Source organism: Erinaceus europaeus, chromosome X (genome assembly GCF_950295315.1).
Source record: "Erinaceus europaeus chromosome X, mEriEur2.1, whole genome shotgun sequence".
In the NCBI taxonomy this organism is placed as follows: Eukaryota; Metazoa; Chordata; class Mammalia; order Eulipotyphla; family Erinaceidae; genus Erinaceus; species Erinaceus europaeus.
The window spans coordinates 52164676-52192461 of record NC_080185.1 but is presented as its reverse complement, the minus strand read 5'-3'; the positions used below and the strand labels follow the sequence as shown (position 1 = coordinate 52192461).

Sequence of the window (27786 nt, the reverse complement as noted above, 5' to 3'; positions counted from 1 at the left end):
TTTGCAGTTCAATTAAAATATATATGTTGGATATAAAGACAGATAAATTGTTAGGGAATGAGAAGACAGGAGAAACAAAGAGAGACACCTACAGCACTGCTTCACCAATTGTGAAGATTTCTGCCTGCATGTGGGAACTAGTGAATTAGACCTGGGTCCTTGCACATTGTAACATATGTTCTAATAGATGCACCATCACCTGGCACCACAGTTCAATATTAACTGCTATTTGGAAGTGTGAGACAGCCAGGCCCACCCATCACCTGCCACCAGGAAGTCACTCTCAAAACATTACCACAGACTGTTTTTCCAAATTTATTTTTATTAATTCAAAAATACAGAAATACGTTGGCTACATAAATAAGTACCAAAGTTAGGTACATGTCCTGTGAGAAGAGTGAAAAGGTAATATTGCTATGTTACTCATATTTGTTTACATGAATTAACTATGAAATGGCTACAACTGCTAAATGGTATTTTGTTGTTCCAAGTGTTTATGATACAAATAAATACACCAGAAGAACAATATCCATTCCTCTCCACCAACTACATGCAGCTTGGCTTCTTTTCCTTAGGTCCTACTCCCTACACATCAAAAGCTGGAAGAATTCTAGTTGGCCTAGCAGGGCTCCTCAGCTTCTGTTTCACACAGTGCTTTGAAAAGGTGTGTCCCAGCACCTAGGGGCAGGAGTCTATCTAGGGAAGGTCACTGGGTGTTTCCCTAAGGTTGAGCTTTCAGATAACACTTGGGTGGGAAGATTTGGGGGATGAGTCATCAAAGGGGAAATCACTGTATGCTTCAGGATTAGGTTACTTGGTTAATTTCACACTATGGGAATACTGCCACCTCTAGGAAGGAGGCAGCAGCTACTTAATTACCCTTCTCTCCCAAAACTTTTCCCTGGACTTTCAGCCCTGGATATCCTTTGCCTTGGAAGAAGCTGTATGAAGGCCTGGCCACAAGGTCCTGTGTATCATATGAGAACACTGTTAGAAAGTCAGGGACATTTATGTTTTTCTAGTGGCATGAAATGTGTATGAAAAAATGTCTCTTTCATCTATGGTTATAGAATAGGAAATAGGAAATGTATGGACTTTTAATATTTCAGAGTACGGACTAGTGTTCTTTCATGCCCTCTCTGAGGATATAAATCTAGAAGGGGGGCTTGAGGTGCTTGTTGTGGTGAATTAATTGTTTATTACTAAACCCAAAAGTCAGAGTGGATGACTCATGCTCTGATACCGGACTCAAGTAGATAAATGGGGAACAGCCTTTTCTGCCATCTGTTATTCAAATCCATGCTGAGTAGATGAGGTGAGCATGGCAGAAAAGTTTAGGGCAAAGATCAGTATACCCATCTCCCCAAATAAATATTCAGTTTTTTTTTAAGGGAGGTTCAGTTTTTTTAAGTTGTGACTTAATGACTTAGAAGATTGCAAGCCCTTTTGCAAGATAAATTCAAATCTTCAAACTGGAAAAGGTAAACTGTCCTTTTAATAAGCTTTTGAAATCCAATCACTTAACTTACAGTTTTGGGATATTAGTCTCAAGAATATTAGGGAAAGCCAATAGCTCACATGGATGGGGTGCCTGCTTTGTTATGGACATGATGCAGGTTCAGGTCTGGCTCCTACTATGTTGGAGCTATGGTGATCTTCTTTCTCTTGGTCTATCAGAAAGAAGTTAGCCAGAGTAGGAAGCCCTAGCAGCAGGAGCAACAACAACAATAAAAAGATTAATACATACTGAGTATTGAGTATAGACTTATTTACTAGTGTTAATGACTTGAAGACACAAAATGGCTATTTTGACACCTATCAACTCCTTTAATAATAGTTTGGTCTTATATGGATTCAGTTTCTGAAAATCTTACCCAATACTAGCTTCTTTCTGGAGGGCCCATCAATTCAAAGATGGAGGAGAAGAAGTATGATTAGGAAAAAGTTGTTTACTACTTCAAATTTAATATGATCATGAAATTCTGCTCTTATTTTTCAACCTGTCACCATAATTGGTGACTTCAACAATCATGGCACAGACACAAGTGCAGAACATTCTGCTAACAATTCCTTATTTATCCTTCTGTAGACTTATAACCTCAAAATACTTAAAAGCCAGGCAAGTGCAACAAAGGGAAGTCTTTGTTGGCTTTGCCTCAGAATGATGTTTGTATATGTGTAGTTAGAGCTGTGTTAAAGCAAGACATTCTAAAATCAGCTGTAAATTTTTATCCTTGCATTCTCTTTGTATTACAGAACTCCCACTAAACAATTTCCTTCTCTTTCTTTCATCAGAATAACTTTCAAGAATAGACATTCTTGGGTTTTGTTTATTCTTTATCCAGTAAAGAAATGTGTTTCTTCTAAAAATTAGAGCAGTGCTGTGGTGTGCTATATTTCTATTCCCTCAAATAAGTAAAGACTCTGCTAGTCTCTTTGGAGGAGATGTTTAAGAGCTGAACATACCGCTTCATATAAAGGAGCAAGTTATGCTGTGCATGGCGTGAAAAATTAACTGCATTTGACTTTGGGCTTTTAGGGCACTGTTGACTGTTGACTTAAGCAAAATAAGCCGGCAGTCCAGCTGCAGCTTGCATTTTCTTACTTTACCCTATCCAATACTGTCTGTCTTGCCTAACAGTGACCCTTTTCAGACCTTTCCAGGTACAAAACTTTGACCAAATCTTCAAGCTCTGTTCTGCACACACGGCTTGAACACATCTGGCTGATCTGAGCTTCTCCTTCAGTGAAAATCTTCCACTGACCTAAAAGGCAAACACAAAGTGGCTCAGAAAGTGTAAGAGGAGATCAAAACCAATTAGGAATCTAAGCAACTTCCCCATTCTCACAGTCTGTTATAGACCCACCAAAGGAGTTGAAATATCAGGTAGTTTCATCAAAATAGAACCCTCAGCCCCCTAAAAGTCACTTTCTGGTGACAGATATGAACACCAGGTCCTGGGGTTTCCATCTCAACACATGGAGAATTCCAAGAAAAATAACTAACTGCTTCCTTTAAAGTTAAACTTAAGTATTATTTTTGGAATTTTCACAGTATATTTAGTATCTTTAAAATGCTCCACTGTCAGGTTGTTGGCTATTTTGGTGGCTCACTTGGCACTAGGTCAAGCAAGGCACTTTGGGAAATAGTACATGGTGCCTCTGTACATGTAGATGTCTAGAGATTGACTTGGAGTACTTATTTACTATTTCTTTCTTCATTCCTGCCTACCTTTGTTAGAAACCGCTTACTTCTGATTTCTTCTATGTCCACATGATGTCCTTATGCCCCTTTTCACCTACCTTAACCCATCCACCCCTGTGACACATAGATCCCATGTGATCCCTTTCCTTCCTGGGTATACATGACACTATCCTTTCTATTCTGTTTTCTTTGCTTGCGTCCATTTTTGTCTTCTCCCTCTATGGAACTGATAGGACAGAGAGAAATGGAGAGAGGAGGGAAAGACAGAGATGGGGAGAGAAAGGTAGACACTGGCAGACCTGCTTCACTGCCTGTGAAGTGACTCCCCTGCAGGTGGGGATCTGGGGGCTTGAAAGGGGATCCTTACTCCAATCCTTGAGCTTTGAGCCATCACATGCACTTAACCTGCTGCACTACCACCCGACTCCCCTGCTACCACCAGACTCTCCTAACTTTTCTATTCCCCATCGAGCCATTCTAACTGAATATATATATTTTTGAGTGTACACTCTATGCCTATCACTGAAAACTATTCTAGGTATCTAGACAATCTCTTTTTTTTGGTCTAGCTCTTTTGGTCATTTAGTGACATGATATTCTTTTTTTATTATAATATTTTCCTGTCAGATAGCTTTCCTAACTAATTTCCCACCATGATCATACTCTTCAGTCTTAAAGCATTTTTACATCTAGATTCAGACCATCACTAGCTCTCTTACTAATATATCCTCTTTTATGTCAAAAGATATACCTTTTTTTTAAAAAAAAACATATCTGAAAGCACCAATCACTTGCTTAAAAAGCTCTTCAGGGGTTCTCTGGCATAGAGATCAAGTCTAACTTTATAGCATGGTATAACGAGCTCCTCATAATCTGTCTTCATTAAAGTGGGTGCTTAATAAATGCATGCAATAGCCAACAGAGTCTTTTCAAAGTAGTAATTTGATATCACTGCACTACTTGTAATTTTGCAGCAACTGCCAATGCTATTTGTATTAGATATGAACTTCTCATGAGCTTCGTCTGTGCCCTCGATTTCCTCCCTCTTGGTCTTCTCATCTTTCATTGTGGCTTTTGTAATTGTTACTCTTTTCCACCCACCCACTCACCCATAATCACATTTCTTGTTTGCTCCTGTCAGACTCTTCACTTAGGCCACACCCTTCCCCTGAACTAATTTTCTGACCTGTGTCACAGTTACACCCTTCTTTTTTAAAGCACACCTTCTCCCCGAAGCCGTCCCGAGTAAGCCCACCTGCTATCATTTCATTGTTCTTTGCAGATTCCCCTGAGCACTTAAGCATTTGACTCATCTGAACTATACTAATTCATACTAAAGGCAATTTCATGTTCTGTCTTGTCCATTGTAATACCTGGTAGATAGACATTCTATGTCTTTTATACCTTTAGAAATGCCTCATTCTCCCAATGCCTAGTTGTATCTAGTCCCTAGGCTTAATCTAATGTAGAAAATGGGAGAGCTACAAACCTGTTGGAGGACCTGAATGCTTTTACAGAAATGTGACTAGCCAGGAACAGTTCCAGAGTTAGCTTTGATACAATTCAAGACAGGGATTGATATGCATTCATGTTCTTCTTGCCTCTCAATTTCACCAGAGAATGTGTCCTTCTAGAAGTGAAGGCTCCACAAATTGACTAAACCTGGAACCTAGGGAGCTTTCTCCAGCCCTTTTGATACCTTGCATCTAGCAACTTCATAAAAAGATTTTGGAAGTCTCCACCTGGGATAGTTTATGCTAAGAATAGAATACACCTAGATTTGTAGTCACCATGCCTGAGCATTTAAGTTTATATTTAGTCTTCTTGTTCATTGCTGAGTTGCTCAGAGGAGAGATAGAAAATTCTAAAATGTCTTGATACTGGGAATTTCTGAACAGTTAGTGTTCATTGAGAGCACAGAGACAATTTATTTCACCTGAAAATATGGAACAATGGATGAATCTTTTGGGAGAGAGGAAAAAAAAGATAAGAGATGCCACTTACTCAGAGTTGTTCTAGTTACCAGCTTGAAGTGATGGAGCTCCTCAAACATCCTCTTGGAGATCTTCTCAATATGGAAATGCTGCAAGATGCCTGGGGACAGTCAAAAAGTAGCACAGGTGGTCAGGCATTCTCTATCTGGAACCACCAAAACCTTTTTCTTCTTAGGCTTAGCATATCATCTTATTACTGGGGCTTAAGAGTATCAAGTCAGGCTATGTAATGTGCTTAACCAGTAACTTGGATGGCTTAAGGGTTATAATTGACTCCATTCGTCTCCTTGGCTCTTTGGCCTCCCCCTCGTTTTCCAGAGGATGGAGATAAGGGAGGTTGTACTGCTGATCATGAGACACCCTTTGTGGGAAAGCTACATGGAATCAAACATGGGTGTTTGTTAGAACTTCTGCAGTCAAAGGCAGTATTAAAGAGATTTGCCTTTGCTTCAAGTATGGGTAGATTATGCCCCTGCCAAACCACTCAGCTGCCTTTCTGGATAAGTGGTGAGAGCCAGTAGTGGGACTGTAAGCAGGCTATTTGTGTAAATGGAGAAGTCATTCCTTTCCCTGAACTCACTTAGAAGCAAATTTTCCTCTGGGAAATATTCACAGCTCTTAGTTTTCCCTTTATAAGGATGTGTTTGAAGTAAGGGGAGCTTCCACAGTTTCAGCTTTGCCTGAATGACTTTTATAAAAAATATAAACATTTGACAACTTCCCTGAAGTTAATGAGCAACACATTATCAGACCACTTAAATACTCTTCAAGAAGACTATAGGGACTGAAGTAAAAGAAACCAGGGATTTTTCTCTGCTCACCAAACACAGATCTTGATTATCTAGCACTGTGAAAAGGAGACTACTTAGATAACACACTAGTAAATTGAAAATCACCCACATACAATTTTGGGTGAGAGTTGTGGGTTGACAAATAGTGAATGCACTAATAGTGGGTCCATTGCTAGAGAGGCCAGAAGCAAGGTTCTAGGTAACCAGTTACATAGAAGAAAGGGAGTTAGAGACGGAAAATCAACATTCCTAGTTATATAGTGAAAATAAACATAGACGAAAAACACATGTGTATTCTAGCATATTTTAAAGGGGTGGGGAAGAACTCATTTCAAGAAATAAAAGTCCTCAAGAAAAGGGGAGGGGGGAACCTGTAAATGCTAGAGCAATTGTTTGTCAAACTAGAGCCCAAATGTCACTTACATTAGAGTAACCAACCTAAAAAACAAGGACAGAAAGGGAGAAAACAACGTAAAAACTGAAGTGAGTGGGGTGTATTGCACTAAAACAAAAGACTTTGGGTTAAGAGGTTAAAAGGAAATGCAGAGGGCCTTGGAGTCCTGGTGAATGATGATGGAAAAAGGATCTAAGTTGGAGGTAAGAGTGTTCTGCAGACACTTATCATGGGGAGATGAGAAATTGTACCCATGTGTCAACAACTTTACTGTAAACCATTAGTCCCCAATAAAATGAAAAAAAAATGCAAATGATTAGCTCCTACTCAAGGCCTACAATATCCACTTCTTTTGGGGGGCTATTTAAGTATGCTTTAAACTATTCTTTGCATTTAGCTATACTTCAAACTAGTCTTTTCTAGTTCAAAGTGTGAGCACTATTTGCTCTTTTTTAAAATTGGGGAATTAATGGTTTACAATAAACTCAGTTGTTGGTACATATGTAAGATTTCTCAGTTTTCTGCAAAACACTGTCACCCCCAGCCTAAGTCTTATTCCACTATCATGAAACAAGACCTGAAAGCTCCTCCTCCGCCCAGAGTCCTTTACTTGGATGCAATAGACTACATCCAGTTCAAGTTCTGCTCTGTGTTTCCCCTTTTGTTCTTACATCTCAACTTCTGTGAGATAAGCACATACTCATTCTTCTCTTTCTGGCTTATTTTACTTAACATGATTCCTTTAAGCTCCATACAAGATAAAATGAAAACAGTGAATCATCATTCTTAAATACAACTTTCTCAGCCACTCATCTGTTGTTAGACACATAAGTTGCTCCCAGGTTTTGGCTATTACAAGTATTGAAGCATCTCTTTTATGTAGGAATTAAAAGGAAAAAAATGAGTTGCATTTTTCCATTGAACTCACACCTAAATACAGGGATTCCTAGAAAAGTTGACAGTCTAACTCAGCATGAGTCTATATCTATATAATACTTGTAAGATCACTATGAAAGCAATTAGTTACAGGAACACAATAAAAAAATGTTCCTTGCTATGGTAATCAATGTAAGTAAAAGAAAGACTGGACTTTATGACTGAAATGTCCCTCCAGTGAGACACTAATCTTCTTTAAGGGGGAGGATGATGATACTTTACAAAGCATGGTTCAAGAAATGTAGATCCATAAGGATGGAATGAAGTTTCATGTCTGTTAAGAGGTACATTACACAGAAAAGTAGGCTAAAATTTGCTAACTTACAGTCCTGACTACATGAATCACTTGTTGAGCTTAAAGAAGAAGAAAACACTTATGCCTAAGCCCCATTCCTAACTAATTTATCTGAATTTTGGGGGTAAGTTCCAGTTATCTGGTACTAAAAATATCTCCCAGGTGAATCCAATATGCAGTCAGGCTTGAGATTCACTCCTTCAGCTTTTGGTGATAGTAAAAGACAACAAAACCCATGGGTCAGGTCAGTACTTCCTTACTTCCTTTTTTAGCCCAAGTCATGGTTAAAATGAAAGATCTTAATAACAACTCTGTTAATCATGTGCTAGTTTCTAAGCAATCAGGAAAACTTCTGATCTATGTAGAGGAACAGGATAAAGCAAAAACTAAGGCAAGCCATCTCTCTTCCTTCTACATAACCCTTTTGCAAAACAAAAAATTCCAACAAAGAATTAAATTTGTCTTGCTCACCCTTTCGTATGGTCCAAACATGGACCTCTACCTGAGGTGGTCTTTCAGTCTCTAGTGCTATTTTTCTGGTGGTTTCCCCATCCTCCATGAACACAGACTCATAGACGGGCATCGTTTCTTCTCCACAAAAGTAGCCTTTGCTGTCAAAGGTTTGGCCTGGAAGTTCTTCTGCAATCAGGAGGCAAGTAAAGTTTTTTCATAACTAGAAATAACTTTCTTCATTTTTGTTTCTCATTATTTATAAAACCGCAACTCATCAGAAATGGAGAACCAACAAGAACATTCTTTATTTGATTTTTTAAATTTTTTATCATCTTTATTTATTTATTGGCTAAAGATAGCCAGAAATTGAGAGGAGGAGGGGAGATAGAGAAGGAGAGAGACAGAGAGACACCTGTAGACTTGCTTCACCACTCACAAAGCTTTCCCCCTACAGGTGGGGACTGGAGGCTCGAACCCGGGTCCTTGTGCACTGTAACATGTTCGCTCAACCAGGTGCCCCAAGAATATTCTTACAAAGATGGGAATATAACCCATGTTTCTCTAACTTAGCTTAGGCTGCTCCTTTAACAGTCACCAAATCACAAAGGAGCACAATAACTATTGTTTAATGACAATGGGCTTCATAGTCTTGAAGAATGATTGCATACAAATTAAACTGGATCCACTCAGTCCCACATGAGAGGTGAACCTTCGTAAGGAGGAAGACAATGGCCAAATCTGAATCTCTTATTAGTCACTTATAGGAAAATTGACTTTTCCATGTTGGGTCCAGATCATGGTCTGTATGTCTCAGTGTTGTCAACAGAGACCCAGGAAATTAACTGACAGTGATCCTTGATTAACTTCCCTGACATCACTTAGGCATACTTAGAAAACATTTATGATATTCATTTATGTGCATATACTTGCCCAAAGGATATATCCAATTTGGCTTGACATCTCTGAATGCTCTTTGATTTGTTTGTAAGGGAAATGATAATACCGGATCAACAGCAGTGCCAAAACCAAGATGTTAGACTAATCATAAGTATGCATGCCAAATGAATGGTTGGGACACACACACACACACACACACACACACACACACATACACACAAGTCAAATCCCTCAACTATGGATCATTTAAAGTATAAAACAAACTGTTGGATTTCAGCTCCCAGGCATAATGGTACTAGTTCCTTAATGCTTCCATTCAACTGCACCCTCTCCTTTCTTCTGCTCCATTCTGAAAAGAGTTTCTTCTGGTTGGTTATTGTGAATTAAGATTTATTTGCTGGCTTCCTAATCAGAATCTTTCAGCTGTCTCAAGCCTACATGCAAGTCAGGAAATATAAAGAGAAGCTGTGTATACTCTGAAATTGTTGTATATGTACATAAGTCATCTATAAGAAGAGTTGATAAAATAGTTCAGTGTTGAGTGCTTTGCATCTGTGATGATAATTACACTCACTATTATTGGCCAATGAGATACAGTCTAGGATTTTCAATAAAATTGGTATTGCATGCCTCTTACTAACTGAAATAAGGTTTCCACTCCCACCACCATTGTGGCACTGTATGGGAAAAAAACAAAATCTTCCTTCAGTAATTCCATTTTTTATCTAGAAAGCATTACTCAGTTTGTAGATAAAACTAAGGTCAAGCCTCCTCCTTTTGTTCTTAGAAATTTCCCGATGCAATCATTTTTAGTGAAAGGAAATAAAGGGATATGCTAGCATATTTCAAATGGGTGGTGGGGCTGGGAGAAGGTCATTGAATATTACCATTTTTAAAGTTGAAACTCAAGTGCATTTGTTAATTTTTCCCCACCAGTATAATGCTACTTGTGACTCTAGCTGCCACAGGAAATTGATGGCATTGATAGTACTTGTAACAGGACTGAAATTTACCTCAGTACCTTGAAGAGCAAACCTGTATTAGCATCCCCTCTTTTCCAGTAGCTTAATTTACTCCCCAGAAGGTATGTATAAATGATAAAAATCAGTTAATGACTCAACTGACTGGCACTTGAAAACATTAGGTATAAAAAAAGTGTGCCTTTAGTTCCTACTAGGCAACATTCACCTTGAACCACCCCCTCTAACTAAAGGTGCTTTCTGATCACTCTGTGTTCCTGTCAGGAACTTGTATTTCCTGCCAGGAAAAGCATGCCACGCTGAAGTCATTCCTGGCCATTCCCACTTTTCAGGAGAATGCTTCTGTCCTGAGCACATTAAAAGTAAGAAATTGAGAAACCATTTCTTTCTTTCTTTCTTTTTTTAATAATAATCTCTTTAACGGAAGTGGTGATGACTGATGAAGGAGATGTTTGATCTTAATACAGGAAGCTGTTAAATCTTAGGGGATTTTTATGTTGTAATCCAAAGAAGTGTGTTATTATGAGAATTCCATGTATTTGGGTGGTATGGTGAGGGTGAGAAGTGGATTAAGGAAATGCAAGGAAGTAGAAATCATATGACATCCTATTGTGTGACCACTGAAATGTAAGGCAAGGTTCATCTCCACCAGAGCAAAGAAGTGAAGTTCACTTCCTTTATTTGTGGCCTAGTTTGTTACTGGAAGAGCCTGTAATCATTTGTTATAATGAAATTTTTGACTGAGTCCCTTATCAAGAAAATAACTGACTTACTATTTATTGTGCCTTCATTTCCTTCTCCTCATTCCTTTACTCTTTGTTCATTTATGTCACACACTATTTTCTTTTTGAAAAATTATTTGTATTATCTTTACTTACTTATTGATAGAGACAACCAGAAATTGAGAGAAATGGGCAGTTACGGATAGAGACAGATAGGCACTTGCAGCACTTCTTCACTACTTGTGTAGCTTTCTCCCTGCAGGTGAGGACTGGGGGTTCACCACCCGTGAAGCTTTCCCCCTGCAGGCAGGGATCAGAGGCTTGAACCTGGGTCCTTGTATATTGTATTGTGTCACTTGACCAGGTGTGCCACCATCTGGTCCCCTGTGCTCATTTTCTTTCCCCACTAGAATGTAAGGATCATGTTGGAAGCAGCATTTTTCTGATCTTTTTACACCTCTGTCCTCAGTACCTCTAACAGTGCCTTGAACATAAAAAGTATTTCCAAGTCAAATGCATGAAAAACTGCATGAGTCTTGGCACCCTAAAGGGGATGTAACTTATAATAGGTGCCCTGGCTGCTGTTAATAGTGACTACTGTTGTGTATTATGATTATTAGGAGGATACATTATGTAAACATTCACATATGGCTTAACTGAGAGACAGGTAAGCAAAATGGAACAGACACTATCCTGTTCCATGTTGCTCATAGTCCTTTATATTCACATATCTGCGCCAAGTGAAGAAAAGGAAAGAACATCTGTTTTTGAGAAACAGGTTTAGTCAATCAGACTCTTCAGTATATAGCCAACTGAGGTTCTGGATGGCAGTGCTTTTTGCTTTTTTTTTTTTTTTTAATGTAATGACTTTTATTTTTTGTAATCTTAAAAGTAATACATGTGATACAGAAAATTTAGAAAATACAGATAAGTAAAAAGAAGAAAATAATTACCCATTATCTTTATATTCTACTTTTAGACTTTTTTTGACTGCTTCACTTCCTTGAATACCCTGCATCAATAAAATCCTCAGATCACAATGAAATTGGATTTTTTCTGAAGGCCTGAGACTGAAATCAGAATATTAAATACTGTAAAGTTTAGCTTATCTTGAGATAGTTTACAAAGCTATTAGGTTTGGTTTAAGCTTATTAATGTGTTGTATTTATTGCATAACTACAGGCACCAGACCCCTGGTAGAAAAAAAAAAAAACATTGTGCTGGTGGAATTAATGATGCTAAAATGTGTTGGGGAGATCCAGTGAGCTTATAAGTGAAAATTATAATAGGTCACCATGATCACATGGCCCTCATGTCCCCTGCCCAATTATGTCAGAATATTCTCTCTCACTACCCCTAATGAGTACACTTCCTCATCAGTTTTAATGCCCTAGTACTCTATGTCAGTTAGTGCCTGACCATCCCGTCATACTATGACTCATTTACTCTGGATGATGAGGGTCATTACATTAAGAAAGATTTTTGTCGGTGGCATAAACAATTGTTTCTCAAAGTTTAGTGTGCATTTGAATCACCTGGTGGATCATGTTAAAATGTAGATTCTGATGAGTGGGTCCTGGTAGCATGTAAGCATCAGGTCATACATTTTAAAATAGTTCTTGAGAGCAATTGCTTCTCAATGACTTTGAGTAGAAAGGCCATAAGCTTCTTTCAGTTTAGAAGTATGATTCTTAAACTTAAATACACATTCATATTGCATGGGAAATATTTCTTGAGAGTTGCAAAACCCACATCACCCTTTAAATAAATGAAACACAAGTATTTTTAGATGCTCCCCAAGGGCATTTCAATATGCAGATAATTTGGGAAACCACTGGTCTACATACAGATACCCAAAACATATGTATTGGCTAAGTTTTTGTATACCTGCTTTCAGTAAGGAACTGACTGGATTGAATGAATAGATAATTTGTCTTTCTGCTCATGGTTTAAAAAATTTGGCTTATTTGTGTTTTTTTTAAGTTTGCAAGAAGGCAAAGACAATCATACATTCATGTACATGGAAATTACTAATCCATTGGCTCCTAGAATATTGGAGTTAGAAGCTCCTTAGAAATTATCTACCCTAATCCTCTTATTTCGCAGAGAAGGAAATTGAGAGTCAACTAACTTGCTTTGGGTCACACAGGAAGCCAGTGGTTGGTTACTGGTTCCATACTCTTTCAATCCCAACACAGCAATCTATATTTGTTATCTAGTTCATGTATTGTAATCACCATTTAATCAAATTTCACTTTTTTTTCAGTTATCATTTTCTTTTTTTAAATTATCTTTATTTATTTATTTGTATAGAGGCAGCCAGAAGTTGAGGGGGAAGGGGTGACAGAGAGGGATAGAGACAGAGAGACACCTGCCGCTCTGACTCACCACTTGTGAAACTTTCCCCCTGCAGGTGGGGCCTGGGGGCTTAAACCCAGGTCCGTGCACACTGTAACATGTACGCTCAACCAGGTGCACCACCACCAGGCCCCAGTCATCATTTTCTACCAGACTGGAGAATCCAATGGCCTGTAAGTGACCTGGGCTCTAGACCTTGTTTTATTTTCCATTTGTGTGATCCTAGGCAAGTCACTATACTTGATCTATCTCAGTTTCATCTTTAATAAATGAGCAATCATATCATAGAATTTTAGTGTTGGAAGGGAGACTGGAGACCAAATTTTCTGAATTTTTCACTATATAGATGTGATTGAAGAGACCTGGAGCATATTGGATACACTGCCTCCATTTCCTATACTTTACGTGCCTCTTGTAATGTTCTCAGAAAAGAAATAGATGTGGTAGGGGTAGATAACATAATGGTTGTTCAAAGAGATTCTCATGCCTGAGTCTCCAAAGTCCCATGTTCAATCCCCTGCACCACCAGAAGCCAGAGCTGAGTAGAGCTCTGGTTAAAAAAAAATGTAAACATACTTTTTTGTTCTTATTTTAAATTATTGAATCAGGGTTATCATTGGGATTTGTTGCCTGCACTATGAGACCACTACTCCTGCTGGTCATTCCTGACTTTTTTCTCTTTGTCATAGCAACAGAGAGAAATTGAGAAGGGAGGGGAAGACAGATTTGGAGAGAGACACCTATAATACTGTTTCAATTATTGTGATGCTCCCCTTCATTATAGGTGGGGACCAAGAACTTGAACCTGGGTTCTTGCACATGTTAACATTGATGTGCTATTGGATGCATGACTACATGGCCCTTATAAATACTCTTAAGAGTCAACTGTTATAGAAATGACAACCTAATTTTTCTATTATTTATGAAGCAAGGTTAAAGTTTGGCACTTAGGAATATATGATGTCAAAACAAGAGTTAGTGGCTCACTTGGTTGAGTGCACATGATACAGTGCTAAAGGACCTGGGTTTAAGCTCCTGGTCAATCCCCATCTGCAGGGGGAAAGCTTTGTGAGTGGTGAAGTAGGACTGAAGGTGTCTCTCTGTCTTTCCTTCTGTCACCCCATTCCCTCTCTATCAAATTAATTAATTAATTAATATAATAACAAAAAATACGAGTTAGACACAATAAAATTTCTTATTTCCAAAAGATAAATGTCTTGCAAACAACCAACTCACTGGATCTTCAAGTCAGAAGAAATGAAGTTTATTATCAGTAGAACTATTATCATTTTAAAAAGATTTTATTTATTTATTAATGAGAAAGATAGGAGAAGAGAGAGAAAGAACCAAACATCACTCTGGTACATCTGCTGCCGGGGATTGAACTAGGGACCTCATGCTTGAGAACCCAGTGCTTTATCCACTGCGCCACTTCCCGGACCACAGAGTTATTATCATTATAACTATATGACAGGCTGTTTATATTTATGTTGCTTGACAATCATTAAGAACTTGGATGTGGGGATTACAGTTAACTAAATGCAGGGCATGTAATCAACACACCTTTTGACTTTTTACCTGGACACACCTTGCAGCACTTCCCATCAATTTTTTGAGGATACTTGCAGGGGTATCGATTGGGACAGTGGATTTTCTTACACTCTTGCTTGGTAACATTACAAGTACACAGCACACATTCCACAATACCAAAAGCCCGGAGATTTGGGTGCCAGGATTCTCCATGAGAATAAGTCTTTCCATTAGAAACACACACTGGAAGAGAACAAAAGGCTAGAAATTAATGACCAAGGAGCTTAATTTGATCCCTGTGTTTAGTAATCAAGCTCTGGACTGCCTAAAACAGTAAACATCCTCATCACGTCAAGGAGATACCTATATAGAACAGTTTATGACAATAAGAATGATAGAAAACACCATAACCTAGATATACACCAGTTTCTGTGAGAGAGAGCTTATGTGCACACGTATCCATAAACTACTGCAAAATATATACCTGAAAGCAGTAGTACACTAGAGTTTGCAGTGAGTACCTCCCTAACACTTCGTTTCCACTATTCCAAGTTTGGGATCCATGATTCTTCAACAAATTGTTTGGCTTCGTATGTTAACTCTCTTTTCAATCACCAGGTTCCAGATGCCACCAGGATGCTGGCCAGGCTTCCCTGGATTGAAGACCCCACCCATGTGTCCTGGAGCTCAGCTTCCCCAGAGACACACCTTACTAGGGAAAGAGAGAGGCAGACTGGGAGTATGGATCAACCAGTCAACGCCCATGTTCAGCGGGGAAGCAATTATAGAAGCCAGACCTTCTACCTTCTGCAACCCTCAACGACCCTGGGTCCATGCTCCCAGAGGGCTAGAGAATGGGAAAGCTATCATGGGAGGGGGTGGGTTATGGAGATTGGGTGGTGGGAATTGTGTGGAGTTGTGCCCCTCCTACCTTATGTTTTTGTTCATTAATCCTTTCTTAAATAAAAAATTTAAAAAAAAGAAAAAATAAATCAGCCTGAAGCAATCAAGTTCACATAGGAAAAAAAAAAAAAAAGAAAACAGCCTGGAGATTGTTCTATTATCAGTAACCACTCAGACTCTTTAACAGTGGCCTTTCAGTGCTCACAAAATGCCCAATTACTAGAAAGTAAATGTGTATTTTTTAAATGGAGGTGTGGATGAATGTATGAATGAATGAATGTGAGCAGAGTTCTATCTTGGGTATCTAAAAAGGAGCTTCTAGTATGTTGTAGTATTGATATCTGCAGTTGCATAAGGGGATTCAAATGGCTCAAAAGAATGGGGTCCAAAGTATGAAAAATTCCCAGAGACATCTGCTGCTCAGGGAGGCCAAATGCAAAAAAACAAAACAAAACAAAACAAACAAACAAAAAAAAAAAAACGTGCACTTACCAAAGGGTCAGTTTTTCAAGATCCTGAAGCAAATCCATTTAGAATTTCAAATGCTAAGAAAATATATATTTGAAATACAGATGAATATGGAATAAAATGGTTCTGGCTTACTTTCTGGCACAAGAAAGAAGTTACTGAGGCAAGAATGAGAGGGGGAAGACCCATAGTGCTTGGGGTAAATTCTGAAAGGATGGCTTTATAGATTCAGTTATAGTCAATGGCCTACAGCTCTCTTTTGGTGGTCTCATATTGGTTGAGTGGAAATGAAATCACTGATTGCTTGTTTTCTGAGGATCTGTGTTAAGAATTAGCATTGGGCTGAAGGACCATGGGGCATATAGGGAAAGAAAGCAGTTACAGAAACATCCTTCACTGCAAACCAACCCAAACTTGGTCCTACAGTAAGGCATGGAGCAAGGCTCTGGGATAAAGGATTGTGCAGGGCTGCCAATAAGGAAGACTGAGGAGTTCTCTTCCTTTCTGAGAGTGCTGAAATATTCTGGAGATTTCAAGCTATGACTGGGACTGGGTATGTTTCTCATTATTCCCATCACCTCGTTACAAGCAGTGAGACCTGTCAGCATCCCAATCAACAACATCTCTAGGGTGGGTTGTATCACTTAAGGTGGGGCAAGGGTGGGAGAAAAGGCTACTTGGGGCGTTTCTAGTAATTGACTGATTTGAACAATGGTCTCAGAAGTATGAGTCATTGGCCTATTTCTTTCTCATTAATCCCACTGGGTCACATTAGAAAATATGGATAGTGTGGGCTGCCTTTTGTTGCCCCTTTTCAAGAACTGCTAGGCACTCAAAGAGGCCAGCCTGTGCAAAAAAATTTTGAAGAACCCAAGAATTTAAACCATAGAATCCCCTTGAACTGTGAAACTCAGGAAGAGGGAATCATACAGCAAGAAAGGTCAGATGTGCTGTTCTCTCTTTTGTCTTTACCTCTTTTCTAACCACCCAGTACAGTGACTCTTCTCTAGACAATGGGATCATGTAGGTACAGAAAGCAGACTCTGTACCTACTCGAATGTAGGCAGCACTGAAGTTCAAAATGGTGTCATCCTACTGTTACTTCTTTGATTCTAGCAAAAGATCAAGATGTACAAGAAAATCTTTAGCAGGAAATCTAAGGAGAAGAGTAGAAGTATTCCTAGCCCTATAGCTAAATCCTTCCCACCCCCCCAACATGTGAACTAAGGGAATAATCCAGACTGAGTGAGAGCCTACACTTTGAAGTTCAATAGAGTGAGGTCAATTCTCTATAGGTGGAAATGCACCCCTCCAAAAAAAAAAACACTCAAGATAATTCTGACTCATCCCACTGGGACACTGGGTATGATGGCAGGGATAAGTACTTCTTCAATACTATAAAGATCAGGAGTCAACTGTTGTATCCAAATCAATAGGGCAAATGAAAAAATGAAAGTCAGCTGGGGCTCTTGTAGAGCAAAGAAAAAGTCAAGGGATGAGTCGTTGCCCTGAAAATGAAGAGTCTCACGGAAATGAATGGGTTTAGGATTTTCAAATTCCACCCTTCCCAACACACACTTTTTAAAAAAGCTTTGAAATACTTTCAGAGCAAATGAAATCTATTTGTAGGCAATTTAGGATAGAACATCAAACTACATCTCTACCTAATTCCTTCTCATTTCATAAATTCATGTCAAAATGCATTGGAATTTTAAAATAAAAATTTCAAATCAAACCAGATCAATAGTAAATAGTTCCAAGTCTTCTGATACACTAACATTTTTATTGAGAGTTTTATTTTTAATTTTCTTCTCTTAAGCCTGTTAGTTTCAAAAGCGATTCATTTTTTTATCTGTAATCTGAAGTTTACATCTAACTAGTAACAGATGTGATCAACTAGCTTTGGCTTCACTAACTTTGTTGAGATTTATAGTTGGAGTTCTTTGTAACAGATTGTTTTTCACCCATGTTATTCAATCATTTGGTTTAATAATTTATTACTTTTAACCCATTGAGAGAACTGCCTTTGATTTGTTTTTCCTTTAAAGGAAACAAAACATGTTTGTGGTTTTATAAAAAGGAGCCAGCTGAGTTCTTGCTTCAAAGAGCTGGTTGACACAATGCCTAGAAAAGAAAGAAGCAGTCAATTGTTTGGTTGAATTTCTCCTCCCCCTATCCTCATTGCTGGGGGCTGAAGGCTAGTGAGCCCTGTGCAAAAAGGACTGGGGCTGGATGTGTGTGGGTGCCTGCTGCAGCCAGCTGGTCAGCTGAGTGGGCTGCATGTCATTGTTAATCTGATTAGGCTTCCTGGTGCTCTGCCAGAGGTTTCTTGATTTCTCACTGTATTAGTCATTTCTAAGGACAGTCTTCTCATCTCTGAGTTTGGAGGCTTGGATATGTATCCTTAACAAGATTCAAGGAGAAACTGGGTACTCAGACATGTGAGCATTGCAATTTATAAGGAATGGTGAAAAACTTCAGAAGCAGTTGGCACTAAGTGCCTTTATTGGGTGCCCTAGTGGAAACAAAAAAACCACTTTTCATTCTGTTAAATACACAAGGAATTATCTCAGATGTCTCACAACACCCAAAGGCAACTAAAAAAAAAATGCTAGAAGTACCTGTAGGTTCACTGCTTTCTTACCTATTGTTCTAAATAAGGGCCTTTACACCTCATTGTAATTGTACCCTTTGGACTATATTTTGGGAGGTCCTAAAAGTTAGAGTCACTTATTTATACTCACGGTAAGACTTGCTGGTGAATGCTTCACATATGAATGTATGATATGCGTAGAAGAAAGGGTCCTTTCCCAGCTCCAACCCTCCAAAATACAACAGATGTTGGAGCGCTGATAGGCTTGCAGTGCAAAAGAAGCCTTTCTCTTACCTTGTCCATGCTTGTGTTTGTTATTTATGACAATCTGCACAATGGTTCCTGATGCTTGCTGGGAATCCATAAGAGCTCCTCGGTGACTTCTGGCCCCAGGAAAACGGGGCAGACCTCCAGCTTGCCGGTTTAGTGGAGGGTCATAATGAGAGCGATGGTATGAGTGTCTCTGTAAAATGTTAAGGCCAAATTCAGATCCTGAAACCCACCAAAAAAGGAGGAAAAGGTGGACTTAACATATACATAAGAAATCATTTGAGGAGTTTTAGTGAAGAGCTCTGATATTAACTGCATGCCCACCCACAGTCACAGTCACAGAGGGATGTGAATAAAAACAGCACTGGCAATGTATTGGGATTTATTCTTTCTTCTTATGGAAGATTAGACAAGGTTCACAGACAAATACTTGAGGGAGAAAACAGCTCAAAGGTTAAGTTCTCCCTGCTTCCAAGAATCTTACACTTAGGGTTAAAAGTTAAGGTAGTAGCCTATAATACAATGCAGAATGTGACTGAGGTCAAAGGGGAAGGATAAAATGTGCAAATTAGGACAAGAAAGAAAGTTCCTAGTTGGGAGGATTTCTGTCATGGGCCATAAAGGGTGGGTAGACTTTTTACAGGCAGAGTTGGTGACGAATATTCCAGGCAGCAATTTCCAAGTTGAGAAGGTGTAGCAGAGAACACAGAGTCCATAAAAGGGAACAGTTGAAAGGATAACATTCCAAAAGTGGGCTGGAGCCAGATCACAGAGGACTTTAAATGACAGACTAAGGGATAAGGACTTTATTTGGTAGGCTACATAGGTGAGAGTATAGCAGTCTTTAGGGGATATATTTTAAAGTAGGGAAATAATCATCATTGTTTCAGAGTCCTAAGCCCTCATAATGTGTACGGTGGACTAAATAGGAGGCAGAGAGAAGAATCAAGTATAGTTGAGATAAATGTACTGTCACTCTCAGACCTTCAATCTTCTGCATCCCACAATGACCTCGGGTCCATACTCCCAGAGAGTTAAAGAACAGGAAAGCTATCAAGGGAGGGGATGGGATACGGAGTTCTGGTGGTGGGAATTGTGTGGAGTTGTACCCCTCTTATCCTATGGTTTAGTCAATGGTTCCTTTTTATAAATAAAAAAAAATGTACTGGCACTCTAAATGCAAACAATGGCTTGAGATCTTATAGCAGGGCACAGATAACTTAGACATTTATAGAGAGAAGGTAGTAGAATGTCAGCTTCATATAATGGAGGGTTGTTTTGTTCACTGCTATAACTCCAGTGCCTAAAAGTGTCTGGTGTCTAGAAGATATACATTAAATACTACTTGGATGAGTGAATGACAATTGTGATCACTCTTGTCTTATAGTACAGTCTTGTACTACAAAGAATGTAAACACTGGCTTTTTAGCAAGGGATCAGATACATGAATCTGCGGTTCAACTATCCACCCCTCTCTCAGGTGTTGAGGTATACTGGAGTCAGAGAAGAGTAGAATGAAGACAGGAACCCTAAAGCTTAAAACCAGACAATATCATGTTTAACAGACAATTACTAGGGCTAAAGCAGTGCTCATTTCCATGTTTCAGAGGACATTAAAAGGAAGAGACTTATAGTCCATGACAGACAAAGTAGGGAGTCTTGAGAAAGTAGTTTTGGAGTATTTCAATCCCATCATCCTATAAGATGTTTTTAATAACTATCTTTCACAGAAACACATATTGAAAATTTAGATTTGGGAATTATTGGAGGACTGGGAGGTGGAGGCATTGATGAAAGAAAGGAAGGATGAAGAAGAACTGAATTATTCCCTGCGTCTACAGAGCTAAAGCTTGTGCATTACTAAAAGAACTCACACAAGCAAGAATTTGCATCAATTTAATATAATTCACATAAAAGTGATTCTCAGTGCAAATATTTTTCATTCCCGCTATGGCTCAAGTGTCTTTTTATTTTTTTAAATATTTTTAATATTTATTTATTCCCTTTTGTTGCCCTTGTTGTTTTATTATTGTTATAGTTATTATCATTGTTGTTATTGATGTCATCGTTGTTTGATAGGACAGAGAGAAATGGAGAGAGGAGGGTAAGGCAGAGGGGAGAGAGAAAGGGAGACACCTGCAGACCTGCTTCACCAACTGTGAAGCTACCCCCCTGCAGGTGGGGAGCCACGGCTCGAACCGGTATCCTTCTGGTGGTCCTTGTGCTTGGTATGGCGCCATGTGCGCTTAATCCCCTGAGCTACTGCCGGACTCCTTTCAGGTGTCTTTTTATACCACAATCACTCACATTCCACAAAGGTCATTACAGATTGTTCTGTCCTTTCTGGATTTTGGCAAAATTTTACCAACAGAACATGGAGAAGACAGTGTAACATTTTAGGTGAAAAGATTAGAATTTTAGAGGGAAGGTCACTGTCCAGGATAAGCTTCAGGTTCTCTGATCAATGAAGTTGAGCACAAAATGAAAAGTTGTTTATCAGAACCAAGGTCTTAGACCCAGGGCATCTGATAAGGGCAGAACAATGTTTCAAGACAAGATAAAACAATACCACAAAGAATTTTTATCATGACACAATCAGACACCATTCAACACTTCACTTAGAGCTTTAACTTACCTTAAGCTGTTTATTTTTCAGACAGAGAATTTGAAGCTAGGAAGGAGAGGGATATTATTTAAAGTGACAATGAAGGTTGAGGTTTTGTAAACATTATGAGAGTTGGGGAAGGAAAGAAGGATGGTGAGCAGGAGGGAGAACTGGAGAAAGTGAGCAACTCAGGTCAAGTTCAGTGGTCTACATACATATGAATAAAGCAAGCTCATCCAGATATTGAGGTTGACTAACCTGTTCACAGTTGCACACATCATTGGTCTCTACTTCAGCTAGGGAGCTGTAAAAATACTGATCCATGCCTGGGATGCACTTCCAAGGATTCAGATGAAACTCACCAAGGGTGAGACTTGAGAATAGGATTTTTATATACTTCCCAAGGGTCTCTAGTTTGAAGTCAAGATGGAGAATTACTGGCATAAAAGGTCTTCTGTTTTGACCTGAGTGGTTATAGTGTGTGTTTTTGATTTAAGAGTGGTGATACTTTTAGAATTTCTACCCTAAAAAATGAATGATGCTTCTTAAGGTTTATTTTGCTTTTGTAACAAAGTTTATCTTCTAGCAAAGGAGAACAAAGAATTAATGTCTTGAAGAAGTTGTAAGCAAAATTGGAGCTTATCTTGAAAACAAGCTGTGAAAAGGACACATTACAAAGTAGGCCAAAAACCATTTAGTTAAAATTTATGCGTTGTTTTAGTCTGCTCAGTATCCTGATGTTTGATTTACAAACTTGCAGAACTGACAAAAATCCCCTCTATTGTGGAATTTTCTTAGTAGAAAGTGAGAAAATGTTTCTCTTCCTTATTACTAAGGCTTAAGATGTGCATGCTATTATTTTGCAGAAGTAGATTACAAAAGATCAGAAATAAAGTCTCCAAAATGCCTTCATAACTATGATTATGTCTCATAGTTTTGCAACATGCTACCATTGGGGAAACATGGTAAAGGATCCATGTGATTTATCTTCAAATCTCTTACAATTATTGGTTAATCTGTGGTTATTGCAAGAAAAAGTTTAATTTTAAACCTGTCTTAACTAAATATCCTAACCTACTCACTCATAAGGACATTTCATCTTAGTTTCTAGTAGCCTAAGACTGTTTCTGAGAGAAACATCTGGGTTCCTTCTCAAACCATTGTTCTAATAATGTGAATGTAACAAAGATTTTTATCTGTTTCTTATTGTTTTATCACATTTTTATCCACTTGTTAATGGCAAAACTTTTAGCAATCAGTTGGAGTTATAATCAGAGTTTGGCTATATTCCAAAAGAAAATTATGTTTGCTTTCATGTTGACTCCCCACCTATGCATTCTCCCTCCATATCTCTCTCTCTCTCTCTCTCTCTCACACACACACACACATACACACACACACTAGTGGCACAAAGACCAATTCATGTGAAATTATGATCTAAAAATCAATCAAATTGTCTCTGGTTTTTACAAGAGTCACATTTGAACCAATTTATCCTTGTGCACCTCATAAAATTTGGTAAACTGATGGATTTCATCGTATTTGGTAAAATAAATCCATTACCATTTTTTTTCTGTGAAACAGAGGTTTTGATGTTTCACTGTAAATAGGAATATTCTATAAAGAAGCAGTCTACAGAAAGGAAAATGTGTTTTCAGAGATGCTATTATTCTTCTATTACAAAAAGATGAGTCTGGTGGTTCAGGATGTGGTGCAATGGATAAAGCACTGGATTCTTAAGCATGAGGTCCTGAGATCAATCCTTGGCAGCACATGTACCAGAGTGATAGCTGTTTTTTTCTCTCTTTCCTCCTATCTTTCTCATTAACAAATAAATAAAATCTTCAAAAAGATGAGTTTGTATATTCAGAAGGGAATCTTCTACCTTTTAATTATTTTAAAAATTACAACTTTTTATTTAAAAATTGAATCTTTTTATTTATCTACTATTGAATAGAGAGAAAGAAATTGAGAGGGGGAGATAAAGAGATAGAGAGAGACAAAGACACCTGTATAACTGCTTCACCACTGCTGAAGCTTCCGCCCTGCAGGTAGGGACCAGGGATTGAACCTGGGTCCTTGTGCACTGTAATGTGTTTAACTAGGTGTGCCACCACCTGGCTCACTCTGCCTTTTTGACTGGCCAACAGCAAAAAACAATTCTGAAGAATTTCTAGAGGTTGACAGTTGGAGCACCTCTTAGGGTATACATCTTACAATGCATAAGGACCCAGGTTCAAGAACTCAGTCCCCATCTACATTGGGGAAAGCTTCATGAGAAGTGAACCATTGCTGAGGTCCTCCTCCTCCTCTTTTTCTCTCTTTCTCTCTCTGTTTGTCTCTATCTTCCCTTTCCCTCTCAGTTTCTCTATCCATAAAGAACAAATAAATAAATAAGAAGGAACTTCTCTCTGATTTGGGACAAATTGATGTATATTAATATTAATGAAAAAATTTCTTCCATTCATACATTTCACTTTATTTTACATGCCCATTCATTCAACTCATATTGATTAGTTTTCTATGTGCCAGGGACATATTTTTCTATTACAACAGATGTCAGTTATTGTCCAAATTATGTTCCACCATATTTACCATTTTATAACAGAGGAAAATATTTATTTATAATAAAGTGGAACCATGTGAACATTTTCATCTACTTGATGTTAGTATTTGTTTTTAAAGATAGGCCATGGACTGCTTTGAATATCAGTAACTACTTTAAGGCTCATATTCTTTTTTTTTTATTTAAGAAAGGATTAATTAACAAAACCATAGGGTAGGAGGGGTAAGGCTCATATTCTGTACCTGGCTTCTTTTGCCACAGAGAGTAACAAATTAGGTCTAGCTCTATGAATAGCAATTTAGAAAGAACTATGAGGCTGAGAAATAATGGACAGAGTTGGGGAAAGCACAGCCAAGTCAGACAGAAAGATGAATTCATGGGGAGTCCGGCAGTAGTGCAGCGGGTTAAGCGCATGTGGCGCAAAGCACAAAGACCGGCATAAGGATCCCAGTTCGAGACCCGGTTTCCCACCTGCAAGGTAGTCACTTCACAGACCACAGACGGGGAAGCAGGTCTGCAGGTGTCTCTCTTTCTCTCCCCTCCGTCTTCCCCTCCTCTCTCCATTTCTCTCTGTCCTATCCAACAATGATGACATCAGTAACAACAACAACAGTAACTACAACAGTAAAACAAGGGAAGCAAAGAGAATTAATAAATAAATAATAAAAAGGTGAATTAATTAATTAATTAATTAAAAGACAGCAAGAATACTCAGGTGACCAGAGGTCTTACTGTTAGGAGTTAAGGCATTCAGTTTAAAGTGATGGAGGATTTAGTTTTGTCATATGTGTGCTTAACCGGGTATGCCACCACCTGGTCCTGAGCTTAGTTTTGCCTATAATGGCATCTGATTGTCAATCTCTAATGTAGTTATGCTCCATTTCCTACCACAGTAAAAAAATGGGGTTGAATAAAAAAGGAAATTTACAGCACTAAACAAGGAGACTGGCATCATCTTTGTTAAGATTTGGAATGAATCTCACAATAAAGTAGAAAAAGCTAGATGGAAAAAGTGTTTTCTTAGGGCCTATATTAACCTGCAAACTGAGAATTCCATCTATCTCCCTCCATAGAGAGAAGGGTATTATTTTACATTCTACAAACAATTATCTTCACCCATCTGGAAAAAGCAAAGTTTAGAAAATTATATGATGAGAGGGAGGGGAAGATGGCGGACTGAGAAGCTGCTAACAGCGTGTTCTCTGATCACTTCTTCTGGAAACGGTAGGATTTTCTGCCTTTAGCAGGCCTGTCAATAGGGGTGACACGAAAGAGGTGATTATAATTTAATTTGGGTTAAGAATTAGAGTAAAGGTGACACGGACTAGCGGGGCTCCAGACTTCCCAGGCGGGGCAGGGCAAGGCGAGTGCGCCGGGCATTGTCCTCCGCCCGGAAGGCGGCTCCTCCGCCGGTTGCAAAGCGCTGCTGGGCGGCGGGCAAAGGACCCGGAGAGAGCACATTAGCTCAGGGGCTTTCTCTTGGGAGTCTCTAGGGACCACCGCGACCCTGAGGGCAGATCCAAAGACTTCTTGAGTATAGCTCTCATTGGATCAAAGGACTTGGAGCTAGTTTTCATTTTCGAGAAATCCTTTAAAAAAGTCTGGAGGGGGGGGTTTCCCGGAAGATGGTGGACTGAGAAGCTGCTAGCCACTGAGCTCCGGACACATCTCGTGTAAACAATAGGATTTTCTGCCTTTAGCAGGCCAGCCAATAAGGGGCCATAGCGGTGACACCAAGGAGGTGACTATAACTTAATTTGGGTTAAGAATTAGAGTAGGGGAAAAAAATTCTTTTTTCTTCCTTTTAGTTTTCAAGCATAAATCCTTCCCGCCCCCCCCCATAAGCAGTCCCTGGGGACCAGCTCCTAGCAGGATACCCCATACCACCAAACAGGGTGTTTTTTTTTAATTCACAGATACACATTTGGGAAGTTCCTTGCACTGCTCTTTAATTACAAATCTTTTTCTTCTCTTCTCCCTTATCTCTCTTGTCTCTCTCTCTCTTTTTTAAAATCTTGTCATACACTTCTTCTTTCTTCTTTGCCTTTCTGAATTTGTGAATTACTTTGGGGAAGAAATCTGACTCAGAGTGGACTCTCTATGTGTGTATCTCTGCTCTAGTTCCCTTTTCCCTCTTGTTACCCTTAGAAAATACAGTGGATAGTAAATTTGCATAACTGCCTATTCTTGCTATCCTCTCTTTCTCTTCTCTTTCTTCACTGGGATTTGGTTACTATTATTTCATGGACTGGAGAAATTGTTTGGCTAACTGGTAATAATTAAACTACTTCAATACTAACTTCACTTGCTACTGTAATTCCGGAGGTTGGTGAGTGCAATTGTCATAAAGGTATTTAGTACGATGTTACTTGTACTCAAGACACAACAACTGAGGAACAACAGAGCATAAAAAAAGAGAAACACATAAATAAATAAATGGGTAGATTAAAAACAAATAAAACTGCTACTCCAATGAATGAAGACAGCAGCCCAGAAGAAACTACAAATCAGTCAGAAGTAACCATAGATAAGAAAAGTATGCAAGCAATAATAAACTTATTAATCACAGAAATGAAAACAACATTGGAGGAAAGGAATGGCAGTATTAGGGAAACAACAGTTGAGACCCCCAAGGAAAATACTGATTATCTTGAGGCAATTAGAGAACTGAAAGCTGAAATAGCTGTAATGAAGAAAGAAGCTGAGGCAAGAGAAAGCAGACTAACAGAAGCAGAAAACAGAATTAGTCAGACAGAGGATGAGTTAGAGAAAACTAAGAAAGAGGTGAAAGAGCTTAAAAAGAGATTGAGAGACACTGAAAACAACAACAGAGACATATGGGATGATCTCAAAAGAAGTAACATTCGTATAATTGGCCTGCCAGAGGAAGAAAGAGAGGAAGGGGAAGCAAACATTCTAGAGGAAATAATACAAGAAAACTTCCCAGACCTGAATAACAGAAAGGATATCAAGGTTCAAGAGGCCCACAGAGTTCCAAACAGAATCAACCCAGACCTGAAGACACCAAGACACATCATAGTCACAATGAGAAGAAGGATAAAGAAAGGATCCTAAAGGCTGCAAGAGAGAAACAAAAAGTCACATACAAGGGAAAACCCATAAGATTATCTGCAGACTTCTCCACTCAAACTCTAAAAGCCAGAAGGGAGTGGCAAGATATCTATCGAGCACTGAATGAAAAAGGGTTTCAACCAAGGATAATATATCCTGCTAGACTTTCATTCAAGCTAGATGGAGGGATGAAAGCCTTCTTAGACAAACAACAGTTAAAGGAGGCAACTATCACCAAGCCGGCCCTGAAAGAGGTACTAAAAGACCTCTTATAAACAAGAACATCACTATAATACTTGCAATATATCAGAGTAAACAAATTGTTTTTTAGAACAATGGCACTACAATACATTAAATCCATAATATCAATAAATGTCAATGGCTTAAACTCACCCATCAAAAGGCACAGGGTGGGGGAGTGGATCAGAAAACATAACCCAACCATTTGCTGCTTGCAAGAATCCCATCTGTCACAACAAGATAAACACAGACTTAAAGTGAAAGGATGGAAAACTATCATACAGGCTAACGGTCCACAAAAAAGGGCAGGAACAGCCATTCTCATCTCAGACACGATAGATTTTAAATTAAATAAAGTAATAAAAGATAGGCAAGGACATTACATAATGATTAGAGGATCAATCAGCCAAGAAGACTTAACAATTATTAACATCTATGCACCCAACGAGGGACCCTCTAAATACATTAAGCATCTACTGAAAGAATTTCAAAAATACATCAATAGTAATACAAT

The 27786-nt window shown here is 38.7% G+C and overlaps 1 protein-coding gene across 2 annotated transcripts in view; it reads right to left on the bottom strand.

The window, feature by feature from the left end:
* Window positions 1-301: 301 nt before the first annotated feature.
* CHRDL1 (chordin like 1) overlaps window positions 302-27786 on the bottom strand; it is a 227833-nt gene continuing 200348 nt past the window's right edge. For both annotated transcript variants that reach the window (XM_007531268.3, XM_060183096.1), the window contains 5 exons: window positions 18814-18982; window positions 14589-14798; window positions 8087-8254; window positions 5210-5299; window positions 302-2765 (listed from right to left, as the gene is read on the bottom strand). In XM_007531268.3, the coding sequence (XP_007531330.1) occupies window positions 2635-2765; window positions 5210-5299; window positions 8087-8254; window positions 14589-14798; window positions 18814-18982 (768 nt within the window). In that variant the 3' untranslated portion in view covers window positions 302-2634. The remainder of the gene's footprint in view (window positions 2766-5209; window positions 5300-8086; window positions 8255-14588; window positions 14799-18813; window positions 18983-27786) is intronic.